General features: G+C 36.6%; 1 protein-coding gene across 4 annotated transcripts in view; it reads right to left on the reverse strand.

Annotated features, from left to right (window-relative positions):
* PER3 (period circadian regulator 3) overlaps positions 1–20,869 on the reverse strand; it is a 154,683-nt gene that overhangs the window by 98,603 nt on the left and 35,211 nt on the right. For all 4 annotated transcript variants that reach the window (XM_053690374.1, XM_053690376.1, XM_053690375.1 and 1 more), the window contains exons 7-11: positions 15,925–16,067; positions 14,279–14,357; positions 13,410–13,516; positions 3,065–3,221; positions 2,210–2,315 (exon numbers count right to left, since the gene is read on the reverse strand). In XM_053690374.1, the coding sequence (XP_053546349.1) occupies positions 2,210–2,315; positions 3,065–3,221; positions 13,410–13,516; positions 14,279–14,357; positions 15,925–16,067 (592 nt within the window). The remainder of the gene's footprint in view (positions 1–2,209; positions 2,316–3,064; positions 3,222–13,409; positions 13,517–14,278; positions 14,358–15,924; positions 16,068–20,869) is intronic.

The raw sequence follows: 20,869 nt of genomic DNA on the forward strand, positions 1-20,869 counted from the left end.
ACGGTTCCCTGTGGCTCTGCTTGTAATTCAATACAGGGGCAGATAAAAACATACAATGCAAAATGAAAAAGAAAAAGATATATACTCACTGTTAATTTACTTTCTTAACAATATGGGTAACAAAAAATGAAGCAGATGGTTTGTGGCTAATGAGTTAAAAAGGACATGAAACGCAAAATATTAAATAAAAAAAAAAAAATTACCAATTTACTTCTATGTTAAATTTTGCTTCATTCTCTTGGTATCCTTTATTGAAGGAGCAGCAATGCACTACTGGGAGCTAGCTCAGCACAATGACAAGAGACATATTTGTGCAGCCACCAATCAGCAGCTAGCTCCCAGCTTCTGAGCATACCTCTGTATGCTTTTCAACAAAGCATACCAAAAGAACAAAGCAAATTGGATAATAGAAGTACAATTAAAAAGTTGTTTAAAATGTTATGCTCTATTGGAATCAAAGATACAGTTTGGATTTCATGTCCCTTTAATATAAATTCAATTGAGAATGACAAAAACTAAAAAAAACAAAAAACTTTGATTTAATAGCCCCCTCATTGGCCTCTCTACTGTACCCTGTACGGCATCTTTTGTGAAGGGGTTAATCTTATTTAAAGGGATGGTAAACTTTACATGTTTTAAAATCAGGTTCGGAATCTAAGCGATATTTTACAGGGACTTTAACTGATCACTTCTAATAAAGATGTACTGTAACTTACTTTTTAATCTAGCGGCGCCATTCTAATATCCCGCTCTCCGGCCGACCCACTTCAAAACACTTTTTTGTGAGATAACGGTTTGAACTGTTCTCCAATTGGCACTCTAGACGTACGGCACTTTTTTTTTTTCTAGCTAGAGCATCGATTGGAGAACAGTTCAAACTATTAGCTCACAAAAAAATATTTTAAATAGACTCTGAATAGTTAATGTAATGTAAAATACTATAATATATGGTTAATTTCATGAGAGTCCTGCATTAGAAACACAGGTCTGCCTTGACACAAATTTACAAGTGTGTCCCAGTCTGAAAAAGTTTGAAAACCATTGTACTAGAAGCTCATACAGACTAAAATATTTGACTTCACTTTCTTCAGTTTTGCAAAAGCAATACTGAACTCGGAGTGCAACATAATGCTAAAAAATGTAATATATATATATATATATATATATATACACATATATATATATATATATATATATATATATACATACATATACATATATATATATATATATATATATATAAATACTATATATATATATATATATATATATATATATATAATATATATATATATATTATAGAGAAGGAGCAAACCCACCCAAAAAATTACTGCCTAATTTTAAACATTTTTTTTTTTCAAACAAATAACTATTGTGCAATTGTGATCATTAAAGGGACAGTAAAGTCATAATTAGACATTCAAGATTTAGACAGAGCATACAATTTAAAACAACTTTCTAATTTATTTCTATTATTTAATTTGCTTCCTTCTCTTGTTATCCTTTTGCTGAAAGGTTTATCTAGAAAAGCTCAGGAGCAACAAAGAACATAGGTTCTAGCTGCTGATTGGTGGCTGCATATATATATACACCAATTGTCATTGGCTGTGTGTTTAGTTAGAGAATGAAACAAATTTGATAATAGAAGTAAAAACGTAAAGTTGTTTAAAATTGTATGTTCTACCTAAATCATGAAAGAAAATTTTTGGGTTTCATGTCCCTTTAAAGGGACACTAACCCCAATTTTTTTCTTTTGTTATTCAGGTAGAGCATGCAGTTTTAAGCAACTTTATAATTTACTCCTATTATCAAATTTTCTTCATTCTCTTGGTATCTTTATTTAAAATGCAAGAATGTAAGTTTAGATGCCGGCCCATTTTTGGTGAACACACTGTGTTGTTCTTGCTGATTGGTGGATAAATTCACCCACCAATAAACAAATGCTTTCCATGGTCCTGAACCAAAAAAATAGCTTAGATGCCTTCTTTTTCAAATAAAGAAAGCAAGAAAACAAAGAAAAATTGATAATAGGAGTAAATTAGAAAGTTGCTTAAATTTGCATGCTCTATCTGAATCAAGAAAGAAAAAATTTGGATTCAGTGTCCCTTTAATGTTTTAAAAAAAAAAAACACACTACAAATAAAAGCAGAAAGAAAAGCATAAACTATAAACCTACTTTACTTTCCTATCAAGCAAATAAAATCTTTACCTGTAAAAGAACTTTGTAAATCTGTCCTTGCAGTTCCTTGATCTCTTTGTCAACATTGATCATTTCTCTACTTCGAGCAGCAAATACATCTTCGTTGAGTGGACCCCTTTAAGAAAGCATTACGTTTTTGGCATTTTAACTTTTTAGCCCCATCAACAAAACATTGGTGGTCACCCGGGAAGTCCCCCTCCCCCCCCCCCATTTCATTTCTGAACATACTACTAAAGTCTGCCTTCCGTGTCTTCTCGCATTGCACTGCAGTATTTGACACCACATTACAAATAGAGAGAATTATAATCATTTCAGAAATACTAAAATCTACAAGTTTGGATACCACAACAATATATGTTACAGTCAAACAAACACAAAAACACTCTATGCTTTATGTCTAAAGGGACACTAAACTCACGTTTTCTTTCATGATTCAGAAAGAGCAGCAATTATCTAATTTACTCCTATTATCAATTTTTCTTCGTTCTCTTGGCATCTTTATTTGAAATAGCAGGAATGAAAGCTCAAGAGCCGACCCAATGTTTGGTTCAGCACCCTGGATAGCGCTTGCCGATTGCTGGCTACATTTAGCCATCAATCAGCAAGCGCTGAACCTAAAATGGGCCGGCTCCTAAGCTTTCATTCCTGCTTTTCAAAAAAGGATACCAAGAGAATTCAGAAACAATTATAATAGGATTAAATTAGAAAGTTGCCTAAAATTGCATGCTGCATCTAAATCATAAAAGAAAAAAATGTGGGTTTAGAATCCCTTTAAGAAGTGTATGAAAAATGTGTGTGTGTTTTGAAATTATCTTATTTTCTACAAAATTCAAACATCATATATTGGTTAAATCTCAGACTTACGTCCTGACTTTATGGCGCCCAATGATAAACGCCACCTTCCGGCTCCACGGATTGACAAAACTTGACCAGCTAGTATCCAACGTTACGTAATCTCCATTCTGGGTACAAAATCTAATAGGAGAATGCTCGAACGGTGGCTGCCCCGCATATTTCAGAACTAAAACACAGGGAAGAAAAAAAACAAAAAAAACATTGAGACTTCTATGAATTTCATGTTTTAGTAGATCTTTATTTAAAGGGACACTGAACCCAAAATTTTTTCTTTCATGATTCAGATAGAGCAGGCAAATTTAAGCAACTTTCTAATTTACTCCTATTATCAAATTTTCTTCATTCTCTTGCTTACTTTATTTGAAAAAGAAGGTATCAAAGCTATTTTTTGGTTCAGGACCATGGAAAGCACTTGTTTATTGGTGGGTGAATTTATCCACCAATCAGCAAGAACAACACAGTTTGTTCACCAAAAATGGGCCTGCATCTAAACTTACATTCTTGCATTTTAAATAAAGATACCAAGAGAATGAAGAAAATTTGATAATAGGAGTAAATTATAAAGTTGCTTAAAACTGCATGCTCTACCTGAATAACAAAAGAAAAAAATTGGGTTTAGTGTCCCTTTAAAGGGACATGAAACCCAAAAATTTTCTTTCATGATTTAGGTAGAACATACAATTTTAAACAACTTTACGTTTTACTTCTATTATCAAATTTGTTTCATTCTCTAACTAAACACACAGCCAATGACAACTTACATTCTTGCATTTCAAATAAAGAAAATTTGATAATAGGAGTAAATTAGAAAGTTGCTTAAAATTGCATGCTCTTTCTGAATCACGAAAGAAAAAATGTGGGTTCAGCGTCCCTTTAAACGGACATTAAACAAATCTTGCTTTTGTGTACAAATTGTGCTTCGCCCCACCATGCTCACTAAAGAAGTCTAAAGCTTGAACCCAGGACATACTTGAAAACGAGAGAAACCTCAATGTATCCTTCCTGGTAAAATATTTTATAAATAAATAAATAAAACTGCCTAAACCAGCCATTTGATTTGCAGGTTACATAGTTTGCAGAATGTTGAAAACCTTCGTTATAGAATTTTCTTTCTGGCCTTTATAGGAAGCGTGGGACGAAGCGCACTTTTTTTTTTACACAAAAGTACACTGTGTGTTTAAAGGGACAGTCTACTGTAAACATTTCTCCCATTTAATTTGTTCCCATTTATCCATTTTTACCTGCTGGAGTGTATTTAATAGTTTACAAATATATCCTTTACCTTAATTGTGGCTTTTGAAATAGCAGTTTTTGTCTGTTGTATCCCCGCATATACTGAAAATTTCCATACTTAACTATTGGCTATAAAAAAAGCTATGCAAACCCAGCAAGCAGAATAAATTAGACCCCAGAGGCAGTTAGGAGAAATAAGTTATCAAATGTTCCTTTTTAATCGTTCTCTCTAAGGGCCTATATTCAACAGCTCGCAGCTCAGGTAAGATGATCTAAGACGATTTATTAGTATGGAGAAGTTACTAAAAAATGTTTAGAAACACAAATTTTTGTTTGAAAGATGTTTATCGCACTATGGAGGATTATTGATGTGAAGGTGCGACACCTACATTACAAAATAAGGTGTAAAAAAAAAAAAAAAAAAAATCAAAGATTTTGTATGATTTCTCTCCATGCCAGCGAGCTTTTAAATATCAGGCCCTAAGATTGGGCTTTTGTATGCAAACAGAGATAAGATAAGAAACTATGTGTGAGATAAAATAAGGCGATCTGATTTCCCTGCAAGCTCAACCCATTTTAATGGGATGTGGTGTCAAAGAAGAATACCAGTTATTTCATATCCAAAATTAAACCTAAACGATAAATTTCTCATATTTTATACGCTACAGCTGGTATTGCAAGTCTTTGGAAAGACATTAAAAGGAACACTAAAGTCAAAATGAATCTTTCATGATTCATATAGATTGTGCAATAAAAAAAGAAAGTAAAAAGCTTTCCAATTCACTTACATTATCAAAATAAACTTTTTATATGCACACTTTCTGAGGCACCCGCTCCTACTGAGCATGTGCAAGAATTCACAGAATATACATAAATGCATTCTTTGATTGGCTGACTGTCAAATGATACAGGGAGAAAGGAAAACGTAACTAACTGAAATTTATCAGAAAAAAAAAAATCTACTACACATTAGGAATTCAATGTTATCGCATTGTTTTTTTCTTATGCATTTGTTGATTTTGCAAATATATTTAATGGTCCTTTAAGGGGAAACCAATTTTACAGTACACTGCCTCTTTAAAGGGACATTAAACCCACATTTTTTCTTTCATGATTCAGATAGAGAATACCATTTTAAACAGCTTTCTAATTTACTTCTATTATCTAATTTGCTTCATTCTCTTGATATTCTTTCCTGAAAAGCATATCTAGATAGGCTCAGTAGCTTCTGATTGGTGGCTGCATATAGATGCCTCCTGTGATTGGCTCACCCATGTTCATTGCTATTTTTTAACAAAATATATCTAAAGAATGAAGCAAATTAGATAATAGAAGTAAATTGGAATGTTGTTTAAAATTATATTATCTGTCTGAATTATGAAATAAATTTTTTGGGTTTAATGTCCCTTTAAGTATACTGATTTACAGATACACCAAACGGCATTGATAAGCAACTTGTGGCTCTGGGGTAACTTTGCATGTAGCTGAAATCCTCTCCTTTGGAGCAAACCAGGAAATGCCATTTTTATCTCGTGAATTTCCATTCCTTCTGTTTTTACACACAATACATTTTAACTTAATTACTATAACTCTGCCCCAATGTCTCCCCTCTCAGCTATACAGTGAAATAACAGTTTGTTAGCCATTTGAGGATTTAGGGGTGGCTTGGAAATAAATTGTTGATTTTTACTATGATAATGCTCCTAACAAGTCTTTTTAAAGATTTCCAATAGTTGACTAGTACAGTGCCATGCGTAATACAAGAAAATCCATTATTAAGTGTTCCCTTGCTGCTTCCAAAAGCCTTAAAGGGGCATTAAACGACTGAGTACAACTACAGTAGCGGTAATTACTCGCTATGATATTGTTTTTCCTCCTGCGTCTGCAGCTGTCTTTAGAGTTGTTCTCTTATTTTAATCCCTTACAAGTATCAGTTAGTGAAGCTCTGTAACTTCACACTGGGTGCAGCCATCTTGGAGCTTATATTTTTAATGCAAATTTTATACTGTGCAAAAAAAATGCAAAAATGTAACATTTCTGCTCTCTATTGAGCTAAACTAAAATGAAAGGTACAGTTGTCAAAAAGCGGGTAACATCACAGATCTGTGAAAGCTACAAAATGGCTACTTCTGTCACAGGATGCAACAATATAAGATGGCCTCTTCTGACACAGGATGCAACAATACGCGCATGCTATAAGATGACTGCTCCTGTCCGAGGATGTAACACATGCTACAAGATGGCCGCTTCTGCCACAGGATGCAACAATACATGTGCTACAAGATGGCTGCTTCTGCCATAGGATGCAACAATACACATGCTACAAATTGGCCGCTTATGCCACAGGATGCAACAATACATGTACTACAAGATGGCTGCTTCTGCCATAGGATGCAACAATACACGTGCTACAAGATGGCCGCTTCTGCCACAGGATGCAACAATACATGTGCTACAAGATGGCCGCTTCTGCCACAGGATGCAACAATACATGTGCTACAAGATGGCTGCTTCTGCCATAGGATGCAACAATACACATGCTACAAGATGGCCGCTTCTGCCACAGGATGCAACAATACATGTGCTACAAGATGGCCGCTTCTGCCACAGGATGCAACAATACATGTGCTACAAGATGGCCTCTTCTGACACAGGATGCAACAATACGCGCATGCTATAAGATGACTGCTCCTGTCCGAGGATGTAACACATGCTACAAGATGGCCGCTTCTGGCACAGGATGCAACAATACATGTGCTACAAGATGGCTGCTTCTGCCACAGGATGCAACAATACACGCGCTACAAGATGGCCGCTTCTGGCACAGGATGCAACAATACATGTGCTACAAGATGGCTGCTTCTGCCATAGGAAGAAACAATACACGTGCTACAAGATGGCTGCTTCTGCCATAGGATGCAACAATACACGTGCTACAAGACGGCTGCTTCTGCCATAGGATGCAACAATACACGAGCTACAAAATGGCTGCTTCAGTCATAGGATACAAAAATACACGTGCTACAACATGGTTCTTCTGCCACAGGATGCAACAATAACATAATTTATGCTTACCTGATAAATTCCTTTCTTCTGTAGTGTGATCAGTCCACGGGTCATCATTACTTCTGGGATATTACTCCTCCCCAACAGGAAGTGCAAGAGGATTCACCCAGCAGAGCTGCATATAGCTCCTCCCCTCTACGTCACTCCCAGTCATTCGACCAAGGACCAACGAGAAAGGAAAAGCCAAGGGTGAAGTGGTGACAGGAGTATAAATTAAAAAATATTTACCTGCCTTAAAAACAGGGCGGGCCGTGGACTGATCACACTACAGAAGAAAGGAATTTATCAGGTAAGCATAAATTATGTTTTCTTCTGTTAAGTGTGATCAGTCCACGGGTCATCATTACTTCTGGGATACCAATACCAAAGCAAAAGTACACGGATGACGGGAGGGATAGGCAGGCTCTTTATACAGAAGGAACCACTGCCTGAAGAACCTTTCTCCCAAAAATAGCCTCCGATGAAGCAAAAGTGTCAAATTTGTAAAATTTGGAAAAAGTATGAAGCGAAGACCAAGTTGCAGCCTTGCAAATCTGTTCAACAGAGGCCTCATTCTTGAAGGCCCAAGTGGAAGCCACAGCTCTAGTAGAATGAGCTGTAATTCTTTCAGGAGGCTGCTGTCCAGCAGTCTCATAAGCTAAACGAATTATGCTACAAAGCCAAAAAGAAAGAGAGGTAGCGGAAGCTTTTTGACCTCTCCTCTGCCCAGAGTAAATGACAAACAGAGAAGACGTTTGTCGAAATTCCTTAGTTGCCTGTAAGTAAAATTTTAGAGCACGGACTACATCCAGGTTGTGCAGTAGACGTTCCTTCTTTGAAGAAGGATTTGGGCATAAAGAAGGAACAACAATCTCTTGATTGATATTCCTGTTAGTAACTACCTTAGGTAAGAACCCAGGTTTAGTACGCAGGACTACCTTATCCGAATGAAAAATCAAATAAGGAGAATCACAATGTAAGGCTGATAATTCAGAGACTCTTCGAGCCGAGGAAATAGCCATTAAAAAAAGAACTTTCCAAGATAACAACTTTATATCAATGGAATGAAGGGGTTCAAACGGAACGCACTGTAAAACATTAAGAACAAGGTTTAAACTCCATGGTGGAGCAACAGTTTTAAACACAGGCTTAATCCTGGCCAAAGCCTGACAAAAAGCCTGGACGTCAGGAACTTCTGACAGACGTTTGTGTAACAGAATGGACAGAGCTGAGATCTGTCCCTTTAATGAACTAGCAGATAAACCCTTTTCTAAACCTTCTTGTAGAAAAGACAATATCCTAGGAATCCTAACCTTACTCCAAGAGTAACCTTTGGATTCACACCAATATAGGTATTTACGCCATATCTTATGGTAAATCTTTCTGGTAACAGGTTTCCTAGCCTGTATTAAGGTATCAATAACTGACTCAGAAAACCCACGTCTTGATAAAATCAAGCGTTCAATTTCCAAGCAGTCAGCTTCAGAGAAGTTAGATTTTGATGTTTGAAGGGACCCTGTATCAGAAGGTCCTGTTTCAGAGGTAGAGACCAAGGTGGACAGGATGACATGTCCACCAGGTCTGCATACCAAGTCCTGCGTGGCCACGCAGGTGCTATTAGAATCACTGATGCTCTCTCTTGTTTGATTCTGGCAATCAATCGAGGAAGCAACGGGAAGGGTGGAAACACGTAAGCCATCCTGAAGTCCCAAGGTGCTGTCAGAGCATCTATCAGGACTGCTCCTGGATCCCTGGATCTGGACCCGTAACGAGGAAGCTTGGCGTTCTGTCGAGACGCCATGAGATCTATCTCTGGTTTGCCCCAACGTCGAAGTATTTGGGCAAAGACCTCCGGATGAAGTTCCCACTCCCCCGGATGAAAAGTCTGACGACTTAAGAAATCCGCCTCCCAGTTCTCCACTCCCGGGATGTGGATTGCTGACAGATGGCAAGAGTGAGACTCTGCCCAGCGAATTATCTTTGATACTTCCATCATAGCTAGGGAGCTTCTTGTCCCTCCCTGATGGTTGATGTAAGCTACAGTCGTGATGTTGTCCGACTGAAACCTGATGAACCCCCGAGTTGTCAACTGGGGCCAAGCCAGGAGGGCATTGAGAACTGCTCTCAATTCCAGAATGTTTATTGGCAGGAGACTCTCCTCCTGACTCCATTGTCCCTGAGCCTTCAGAGAATTCCAGACGGCACCCCAACCTAGAAGGCTGGCGTCTGTTGTTACAATTGTCCAGTCTGGTCTGCTGAATGGCATCCCCCTGGACAGATGTGGCCGAGAAAGCCACCATAGAAGAGAATTTCTGGTCTCTTGATCCAGATTCAGAGAAGGGGATAAGTCTGAGTAATCCCCATTCCACTGACTTTTATTTAAAGTAGCATCAATACAGTTAGTACATAAATTTCTATTGGGCTCCACTTTGGCATTGCAACAAATGACACAGGTATCATCCTCTGAATCAGACATGTTTAACACACTAGCAAATAAACTTGCAACTTGGAAATACAATTCAATTAGAATAATATTAAAACGTACTGTGCCTTTAAGAAGCACAGAAGATCTATGACAGTTGAAAATTAATAAATTGAAACCGTTATAGCCTCAATCCTTGTAAACAACACAACTTTAGCAAAGGTTTAATCCCATTAGCAAAGATAACAAATTCTTAAAGCAGGAAACAAATTACAGAATAAACGTTTTTTATCTCAGTCAAACTATAATTCTCACAGCTCTGCTGAGAGAAATTACCTCCCTCAAAATAAGTTTTGAAGACCCCTGAGCTCTGTAGAGATGAACCGGATCATGCAGGGAATACAATGAGTTGCTGACTGAAATATTTGATGCATAGTAAAAGCGCCAAAAAACGGCCCCTCCCCCTCACACACAGCAGTGAGGGAGAACAGAAACTGTCAGAAAAACAGATTAAGCAACTGCCAAGTGGAAAAATAGTGCCCAAACATTTATTCACACAGTACCTCAGCAAATGAAAACGATTTTACATTCCAGCAAAAACGTTAAACATAATCTCTAGTTATTAAACAGCTTTATGTATTTCTTACAGTGTAATTCTAGTGAAGTACCATTCCCCAGAATACTGAAGTGTAAAGTATACATACATGACATTATATCGGTATGGCAGGATTTTCTCATCAATTCCATTGTCAGAAAATAAAAACTGCTACATACCTCTATGCAGATTCATCTGCCCGCTGTCCCCTGATCTGAAGTTTACCTCACTCCTCAGATGGCCGAGAACAGCAATATGATCTTAACTACTCCGGCTAAAATCATAGCAAAACTCTGGTAGATTCTTCTTCAAACTCTGCCAGAGAGGTAATAACACACTCCGGTGCTATTTTAAAATAACAAACTTTTGATTGAAGATATAAAACTAAGTATAATCACCATAGTCCTCTCACACATCCTATCTAGTCGTTGGGTGCAAGAGAATGACTGGGAGTGACGTAGAGGGGAGGAGCTATATGCAGCTCTGCTGGGTGAATCCTCTTGCACTTCCTGTTGGGGAGGAGTAATATCCCAGAAGTAATGATGACCCGTGGACTGATCACACTTAACAGAAGAAATGCATGCTACAAGATGGCTCCTTCTGCTACAGGATGCAATTCATGTGCTACAAGATGGCTCCTTCTGCTACAGGATGCAATACATATGCTACAAGATGGCTGCTCCTGTCACAGGATGCAACAATACGTGGCTGCTTCTGTTACAGGATGCAAGAATACAATCACGCTACAAGTTGGATGATTCTGCCACATGATGCCTCAATATGCAAGCTAAAATATGGTTCTTCTGTCACAGGATGCAACAATACAATTGCTACAAGTTGGCAGCTTCTGTCACAGGATGCAACAATACGTGTGCTACAAGATGGCTGCTTCTGTCACAGGATTCAACAAGAAGTGTGCTACAAGATGGTTGCCTCTGTCACATGATGCAATACGCATGCTACAAGATGGCTGCTTCTGTCACAGGATGCAATAATACGTGTGCCACAAAGATGGCTGCTTCTGTCACAGGATGCAACAATACACGTTCTACAAGATGGCTACTTCTGTCACAGAATGCAACAATACACGTTCTACAAGATGGCTACTTCTGTCACAGAATGCAACAATACACGTACTACAATATGTGAGCTACAAAATGTCTGCTTTTGTCACAGGATGCAAAAATACGCGTGCTACAAGATGGCTGCTTCTGTCACAGGATGCAACAATACACATGCTACAAGATGGTTGCTTCTGTCACAGGATGCAACAATACGCGTGCTACAAGATGGCTGCTTTTGTCACAGGATGCAGCAACATGTAAGCTGCAAAATGGCGGCATCCAGTATAAAATGCAGAGCTTTAGCAGTTGGATTCTGTGACGAGTTAAAATAAGAGAACAGCTTTAAAGAGAGCTGCAGGAACAGGAGGGAAAACAAATGCATGATGAGTAGTAACCATTCTACTGTAGTTGTACCCAGCAGTTTAGTGCCCCCTTTAAGTGTAAAGCCTTTAACCCTATTCTGTACCAATTTAGGAAGTAAATTAAAGTAGAATGCTTTCTGAGGGCAGTGGAATACACCTGAAGCATTCTGAAAGAAAGGGACACATTTTACAAAAAAAAAAAAAAAAAAAAAAAAAAAAAAAAAGGTACCAGACATTGTTTTCAGGTTTCATGTGTTTATTTCACCGCTGCTAGTTTTTGTAGCCTATCAAGGTCTTTAACCTCTTTATTGCCAGTAACATAGACAGTGGCTAAATTGCAACAACACAAATTACTGCAGTGATTTAAAGGGACACTAAACCCAAAAAAATTTTTCATGATTCAGATAGAGCATGCAATTTTAAGCAACTTTCAAATTTACTCCTATTATTAATTTTTCTTCGTTCTATTGGTATTTTTATTTAAAAAGCAGAAATGTAAAGCTTAGTGTCGGCCCATTTTATGTTTAGCACCCTGGATAGCGCTCGCTTATTGGTGACCACATTTAAGCCACCAATAAAGCAAGTAAAACCCAGGATCTCAACCAAAAATGGTCCGACTCCTAAGCTTTGCGTTCCTGCTTTTTAAATAAAGATAAGAAGAGAACGGAAAAAATGTATAATAGGAGTAAATTAGAAAGTTGCTTAAAATTGTATGCTCTAGCTGAATAATGAAAGAAAAAAATTGGGTTTAGTGTCCCTTTAACCCCCTTCATGTACAGAAATAATATACGTAGCAGTAATTTACAGAACACAAATTACAGTGATAGAACAAAACTGTGATTAATCTTTGATAATTCCTAACCCATTAACAGCTGTGAATTAACTCATTCATAGCTAAAAATACAGAAACTAAATGGTTAAACTGCTGCCACAATCTCACAGCAGTTATTTATCCCTTGATTGTCTTTTTTTTTTTTTTTTTTTTACCTGGATCAGCCATTTTCCCCACTGATGACATTCTGCTTCCTTTTGACAGCGCGATGTGCTGAGGCTAAATGGGAAGGCGGGATGAGGAGGAGAGCGCAAAGGCTGGCTACCATGCGGATACACAGCAGCCAGGTAAAAATTACTACCGTGTGTAAGAGCATGTTACAAAAGGGAAAGGAACAGCACTACAAGACTGGATCCACTTTTTATACCCCATCCTTGTTGAACAGCATACATATATAGGCATAAGCGTGTGCACGTGTCCTGAGCACTATATGGCAGCAGTGTTTGCAACAATGTTTTTAACAAGGTTATACATTGTTGAACATTAGAACACAATTTGCAAATGGAAACACATACTCCTAGGTCTAGCTAAGTATGCTCTTTAACAAAGAATAACTAAATTTACTTATAGAAGTAAAATGGAAAATTGTTTTAACATATATGCTCTATCTGGATCATTAGTTTATATCTTGACTTTCATGTTTTTTCTTCTCTAAATAAAATTTCCAGGTGAACCAAAACACTGTATTTTACAAGATTCAACAAAAGGCTGGCATTTTAACAACCGTATTCTCTACTTGGTCACATGGCACTTTAAAACAATGGTTTTGTATGTAGTACATACTATTAGTGTTGTACTTACTTTTCCTATGCATGGCCAGCATTAAAGGGCGATCCTCTGGATGTAAATACATTAAAACAGAGGTACCAACCAAGTCCTGTGGTAAATAACCCAACAAAGGTACCGCTCTGAAAAAAGAAAAAAAAAAAAAAACTATTATTAAAAAAATATATTAAAAAAACAAACAAAAAACAAACAAAATATATAAAATATATATACACACACACACACATATATATACACACAACCACACACATATATATATATATATATATACACACACACACACACACACAGACACAACCACACATATATATATATATATATATATATATATATATATATATATATATACACACACAGACACAACCACACACATATATATATATATATATATATATATATATATACATAGATAGGATAGTTTTCTTGCGACCAAGTCATATGGTTCCTTATTGCAGGTAAGGCCAAATATTTATCCTGAAGTAAGCAGTCTTTTCCCTAAGTTACACAAGACATTCCCAAAGCAAAAAAAAACAAAACAAAATGCATCTGCATTCCAGTCCACAAACACCTATGCAAGTGTCTGTCTGGCTTTTAACTATACTGATGACAAGAACAAAATACCAAAGATCAACCTGCCTTTTAAAGATCATATCCATCAAATTGGGCCTACCGTCTTTATACTGGCAAACTGTTTCTCATGGTGGGTTACATTTTTTTCTTCTTAAAATATATAAATAAGAGAAAGAAACTGCTAGACATCTAACCATCTGCTTTTATTTTCTATTTATTTTGCAACATGACTTTAAATGCAGTTTTGATCACACAATTAACATTTCTAACCAGTATTTTATATTACTCAGTTATTTAAACAAAACATAACCTACCTATCGTCCACTTCTAGAAAAACACATCCTGGTGTGTGTGTGGTAGTGAATATTCTTTTATCCATTGGAATTCTAGGAGCTGAAAAGGTTAAAAAATAAAATTAAAATAAATATTTTAGCACAATTAATTGGGTACAGAACATATCACCCACACAATATTACCCACACAATCACCACCACTTTGTAGTTTTCACTCTGCTAGATCTGAGTTGTGAGATTTAATAAAATGTGTATGTGCTGTAACAATAAAAACCTGATACATAAAACAAAATAATGTTTACTCAGAATGGAGAATAACTAGACTATATACATGAGAGCTGTACTTGGACATTTAACAGCAATTTGAAATACCATAAAATGTTTAAATTAGGCATGGAATTTGCAATATAGTTTTATTATTTATTTTTCCAAATTTTGTTCCTGTAATACATCACTCAAATTTTTTTATTTTCCACTGTCCTCAGAGAGGGTGGAGTAAATATGCATAGTGCTTCCTAGACCAGTGCAGGAAATAATTTATATCTGTTCCTAAATGACCCAAGCAAATGAGAAAAATAACACTTAAAGGGACACTGAACCAAAAATGTTTCTTTTTTGTGATTCAGATAGAAAGTTGCTTAAAATTGCATGCTCTAATTAACTCCTATTATCACATTTTCTTCATTCTCTTGGTATCTTTATTTGAAAAGCAATAATGTAAGTTTAGATGCTGGCCCATTTTTGGTGAACAATTCACCCACCAATAAACAAGTGTTGTCCAGTAATCTGAACCAAAAAAAGGCTGTCTCTTTAGCTTAGATGCCTTCTTTTTCAAATAAAGATAGCAAGAGAACAAAGAAAAAATGATAATAGGCGTAAATTAGAATGTTGCTTAAAAAAGCATGCTCTATCTGAATCACGAAAGAAAAAATTTAGGTTCAGTGTCCCTTTAACAGAGTTTTCAAGGGGTGTGTTGCTGGACTGAAAAACAATTAAAATTTTGCTAACAAGAACAGTTTTAAATACGTTCAAAATATTTAATTTGTATGCATTTCTTATGTAAAAAATTAAAGGGACATGATACCCAAATATGAAAGTTATGCAGCATAGCTGCAATAAGCTGACTAGAAAATATCACATAAGAATCTCTATGTAAAGAAGGAAGATATGTTACCTCAAAATGTCCTCTGGCCACATGCCATTGTAAAGGGACTTTAAGCAGCCAATCAGGATGCTTGTCCTGGGGCTTACAAGGGAGTGTGCATCTGGCACATGCAGGCTGTGTTATGTTATTTCCCTCCTCAGTTTAAGGAAGTTAACTATGAAATCTCGTGAGATTTCAGTAAAATCTCATGAGATCACAGTTAAGCAAAGTGTGACATCAGCACTGATGAAACGGATTATCAGTTTACAGACATAACTGTTTATGAGCTGGAAAAAATTAAGCTAAAATATCTTCTTTTTTTACATAGTTGTGCAGGTGATATTTTCTTATAAGCTTTTTACAGTTATGCTGCATCACTTTCAGGCGATTTAGCATACGAGTATTATGTCCCTTTAAATGCTGATAAATACTATAGAATATCATTTAAAAATTTTGTGTGTGTGATCTCAAAAACCTGACTTAGCATACACCTTTCTAATAAGTGTTCTACAGCTTGTCTTACCTTCATATCCAGAGTGAATCTTTTCTACTAAAGCAAGACAGCATGGTTCCGGATCAACAGCTGCAGATATGCGCACCCTGACTGAATAGGGAGTCATTCTGTACGGATTGTATCGCGGTTCATGGTCACGATCTTTTCCTCCCCTGAAAAAAAAAGAAGAAAAAAGTAAGACCACCTATTATTTTATTAACAGTGGCAATGAACTTTTATCACATGTGAAAAGGGTTGAAAAGTGAAATCTAAACTAATGCAACAGTTAGGAAAGTGTAAATTATGTAGGAAAGCCTTGGAATGCTGGAATTTTTTTTCCATTAAGACCAAGAGAAAAATAAAATATATATATATTTTACTTTTAACAAAACAAGTTTTAATGCTGATAAACAAAAATTAGTTTGCAATTCAGTGATTAATTTCTGATGCATAAATGAAAAATGGACTTTAATGTCTCTTAACATTTAATACAGTATAAATGCATAATCAATAAGTGAATAATAAAAAAGACAATGAAAAAAAACTTACTCAAAATTTACTCCAAATAGCCGGCCCCTTTATCATGTGACAGCCATCAGCTAATCACAGACTCCTATATGTATCCACTGTGAACTCTTGCACATGCTTAGTAGTAAAAAAAACACTTAATATAAAAGAAATGTTGCCCGCATACAAAGTCCCTCAAAAGTCTTGTGGCCCCAGACCATTACACCGCCCTAGCTCAAAAGGTCTGCAGTTCCGCCTTGTTGGTGCAACAGTCAAGTTGGGAGCTTCAGCCAACTGGCACAAGCTCTTAATTGGCCCCGTTGTGAAAAAGCATGTACATTTAATGGACAAGACGCGTAGAGGCATATCCCTCCTAGACCCTGTCACCAGCCCATGACAAGAAAGCCAAATACGCCAGGCGGATTAGGAATTTGTGCCGATATGGAACGGAGGACATTTCAAGCTAGGACGGTGTATGGTCTGCGGACACAAGACTCTTGAGACACTTTGTATATGGGCAACATTTCTTTTTATATGAAGTGAATTGAGTTTTTTCGCTCTTTGATTTAATAATACTACTACTCTAAAGTCAGAGATGCACTTCTGTTTTTATAGGAAGCTTCCCACTTTATCTTCCGAAAGAAGGACCCATCAGTAGAAGGTAAGAAGCACAGTATAATGGGTTTGTCATATATGAAGTACTTTGTGACACTGTTGTGGAAACCTGGATTTACGTTGCATTTTTTGCCAGAAACAGATGGTCTGTTGTGAATATTTAAACCATTAAAACGTTTATAATTTTATTTTACCTATATAAAGACGCTCTGTATTCATCAACTTATAAATTATTTTAGTGAAAAGGACATTAAGTGGTATTCACTTGATCTTTTTTATTTGTTTACAAATTTGAAAAGTCTTTAAACTTTCATGGTTCTGATAGAACATGCAGTTTTAAAAGGACCATTAAACTTGAAATTTCAACAATGTATAAAATGTTTCATTATTGCAAGTGAAACATAATTGTAATATACATTCATTATTTATTTTGCTGCCTTTTGCTGTAAAATACGTCTAAAAATTGTGCTTGTTTCACTTTCTCCCAAGGAGGTTTGGATTATTACTTTTAGGCAATTTATGCATGCTTTTGTTTACTTCACCCTCCGCCAGTGTTCCCTCCAAGGACAGTTTTGTGTGCAGCCCAGCAGTGAAACAGTTAACAAGAGAACCCTACCTTGCCATCTGCATTGTGCAGTGTTTGCTAATTGCAGGGTGTGGTTACCTAATTAACTGTTTTACTGCTGGGCCGCACACAAAACTGGCCTTAGAGGGAACACTGCCCTCCGCCCTAAGGGTCACATGTTTGTAAAATGTGGATTATCAGTTTTGCATCAACAATCATCATAGGAGAAGCGATAAGGGCAGGATTCCCCAGTCTCTCTCAACTGTACAGAGTCTGTGCTGTATCTGAATATTAGTTTGTGATTGGTTAGCAAGGATTCTTTTGCTCTGGGGGACAGGGAAATCAGTGAATAAAATAAACTCATTTGCAAAATGAAGCTGCAGTTTTCATTGCAAAATTATTCTCAGATATGAAGGTTCAAAATTATGTAGTTTACAATTTGTGTTTAGTGGTCCTTTAATTCAGACTTTCATGTGAATTCAATAGCATTTTAGTACAATGCCACTTGGACCCGGAATCACTGTCAGCAGAGTGCAGTGGGGATGGGAAACAAATCTATACAAAGCTTGAAAGACGAGCAAAATGTCATCACAGCATGGAAGTCAGTATCCTCACTGTGCCTGCTTAACCTTTGCACCACAGCATGACGCTTACGGATTGACATTTTGCTTACCAAGAAAAACAAATACTTGGAGATAATCCTTCTCATGCATAAGGGCATCCATGTGACAGCCACTAACTGGACACATACACACGAGTTACAGTCCTATAATCTTTTTAACACGAGGCGATACATTTAATTGGTCCTACCTTACACGCTGCAGTGCTCTGTTGACAACCTGACTGTTATTTTGTGAAGTCTGAGATTATGTAACAAAATGACAGCTGGGGGAAAAGCGCAGGTTTCTTTTGTGTTCCTTTGTAAATGTTATGTTTAATGTCCTTTTAAAGTAGCTAGTTTTCGGGAGGGGGGGGGGGTCAAACAAAAGTTACAGCTTCTGGTCTGAAGCTTTATAAAATATAGAAGCTTTATAAAATATAGCTACGGAATGCAATAACCCTGTAATGTTACTAGGTATGAAATAAGGCAAACCATTAAAATTATAAATATTCTGAGTATTATGAAATTGAAATTATTACCTATAACAAAACACGAAACCCCCCCAAAAATTATTTCATGATTTAGATAGAACATACAATTTTAAACAACTTTCCAGTTTACTTCTATCTTTAAATTTGCTTAATTCTCTTGGTATCATTTGTTGAAGGAGCAGCAATGCATTACTGGTTTCTAACTGAACACATTTGTGTAAGCCAACGACAATTAGTAAATATATGCAGTAAACAAACAGAAGCTAGAACCTAGGTTCCTTGCTGCCCCTGTGCACAACTTGTAATACCAGCGCACATTAGCGTGCACTGGTTTTACTCAGTGGAAAGCGATATTTGGCACTCCACCTGTAATCTAGCCCTAAATACTCAACATTTTGGGAGTGCAATGGAGTGGTGTAAAGGCAATAAAAAATAAATAAATTACAGAACAAATGCAGCTTTCAATGTATAAATCTGTTTAATCCTGCATTTAAAAGGGAGATGAATGTCAAAATTAAATTTGCATGGCTCAGTTAGACCATGCAATTTGGGGAAACATTTTCATTTACTACTATTATTACATTTATTTCATAATATTTATATTCTTTGTTAAAAAGCTTACCTAGGTAGGCTCAGGAGCAGCAATGCACAACTGGGAGCTAGCTGCTGATTGGTGGCTATAAACCTATGTTTTTTGTCATTGGCTCGCCAGATGTGTTTAGCTAGCTTCCTGGAGGCATTGCTGCTATAGAGCTAACTTTTACTATGTGTTTAACCAATTTTGTAGTTATATGCAACAAAACAATAGCACATTAGATACTTTTCTTTTTGCAGTTTTCCTTTTCCTTTAAAATCCCTCTAACTCTTCCTCTCTCTCTCTCTGTTTTCTTACTCAAAACATAATCCTAGTGTGCTCTAAACCTACTTCACCTGAAACCTCACACACTTTTTAACCCTTCCCTCCCCATCATCTATTCACCTCTATTGGTCTAAATTTAAAGAATTACTCTGATTAGTCCCACAGCTAAGACAAAAGATTAAAGTTCTAAACCACCCTCACTGTTACAGCCTTCTGATGTCATCCCTTGTTCTGCTTATTTTTACAATTCCTTCCTTTATTATATATAATTACTTACAATCTTAATAAGCCACTCACCCAACTCAACAATAAACAATGACTTACCCTCCGACTCTGTTTCTGGACTCATCTTAAAGTGATGGTAAAGTTTTAATCTTTACTATACATTTTCTTATTATAGCATAATAGCATAAACCAAAACCACTAACTTTATTTTAAAAAGTCTTTTTTTTTTTTATTTCTTACAACTGTCTTCCGATTCCTCCGCCCCCTGACATTTCCTGTTTCACAGAGTGTGGTACTGCAGGGAGTAATGCGTGCTCCTGATTCTCAGAACCCGCATAGATGCGTAATAGCCCACCATCCTGGTATATATAATTGATATGAAGAAGACTGCTTTTGTTAAAATATTTTTAGCTTTTACTTTGAGCATGTAAATAAATTAGTTTTATGTGCAAAACACTTTTATTCAATTTACAGAGTACTGGTCCCTTTCGGTATCTAGTTACACTCTTCTACCTCAATCAATATGAGGTAAGGGTTGCACAGTATAGGAGTAGCCTGCTCTTGTGTACGGTCCCACCTGTTCTTTTTTACAAATTTTCATACATGAATTGTTACTGCCCCAAATATTTAATGTGCCCATGAATAGCATGCCTAAAGGGTAGTTATACGAATATGAATCAGGGCTTGACAAATGTATATAAAATCTAGAAGCCAGCCTAAAGACTTTAGAGCTAGGGGTGGGAGGGTGTTACTCTGATGCTTGCCATCAAACATATATGGTTAGATTACAAGTGTTGTGCTAAACAACATTTTCGCTCGCGTGCAAACTGCGCTCAAATTAAAAATTTAGCTTGCGTATTACAAGTTGAAAGTAAAACAATAGCGTGCAAGCAAAAGTCTGATGTGCGTTAACTTCAGGACTTCGGATACCGCAACTGCACTAACTTCTTCCCATAGTCTATCGGGAGAGCTGTAAATTAACAAACAGCTCTCCCGATGCACGAACACGACACTGCGTTAGATAAACTGCCCTAAATCCAAAGTGAGTTATGAATATTTTATATTCAAAAGGACCTTCACACAGAAGAAAATTTTCCTTTTTATTTTAATAT

The sequence above is a fragment of the Bombina bombina genome, chromosome 8 (genome assembly GCF_027579735.1).
Source record: "Bombina bombina isolate aBomBom1 chromosome 8, aBomBom1.pri, whole genome shotgun sequence".
Classification (NCBI taxonomy): Eukaryota; Metazoa; Chordata; class Amphibia; order Anura; family Bombinatoridae; genus Bombina; species Bombina bombina.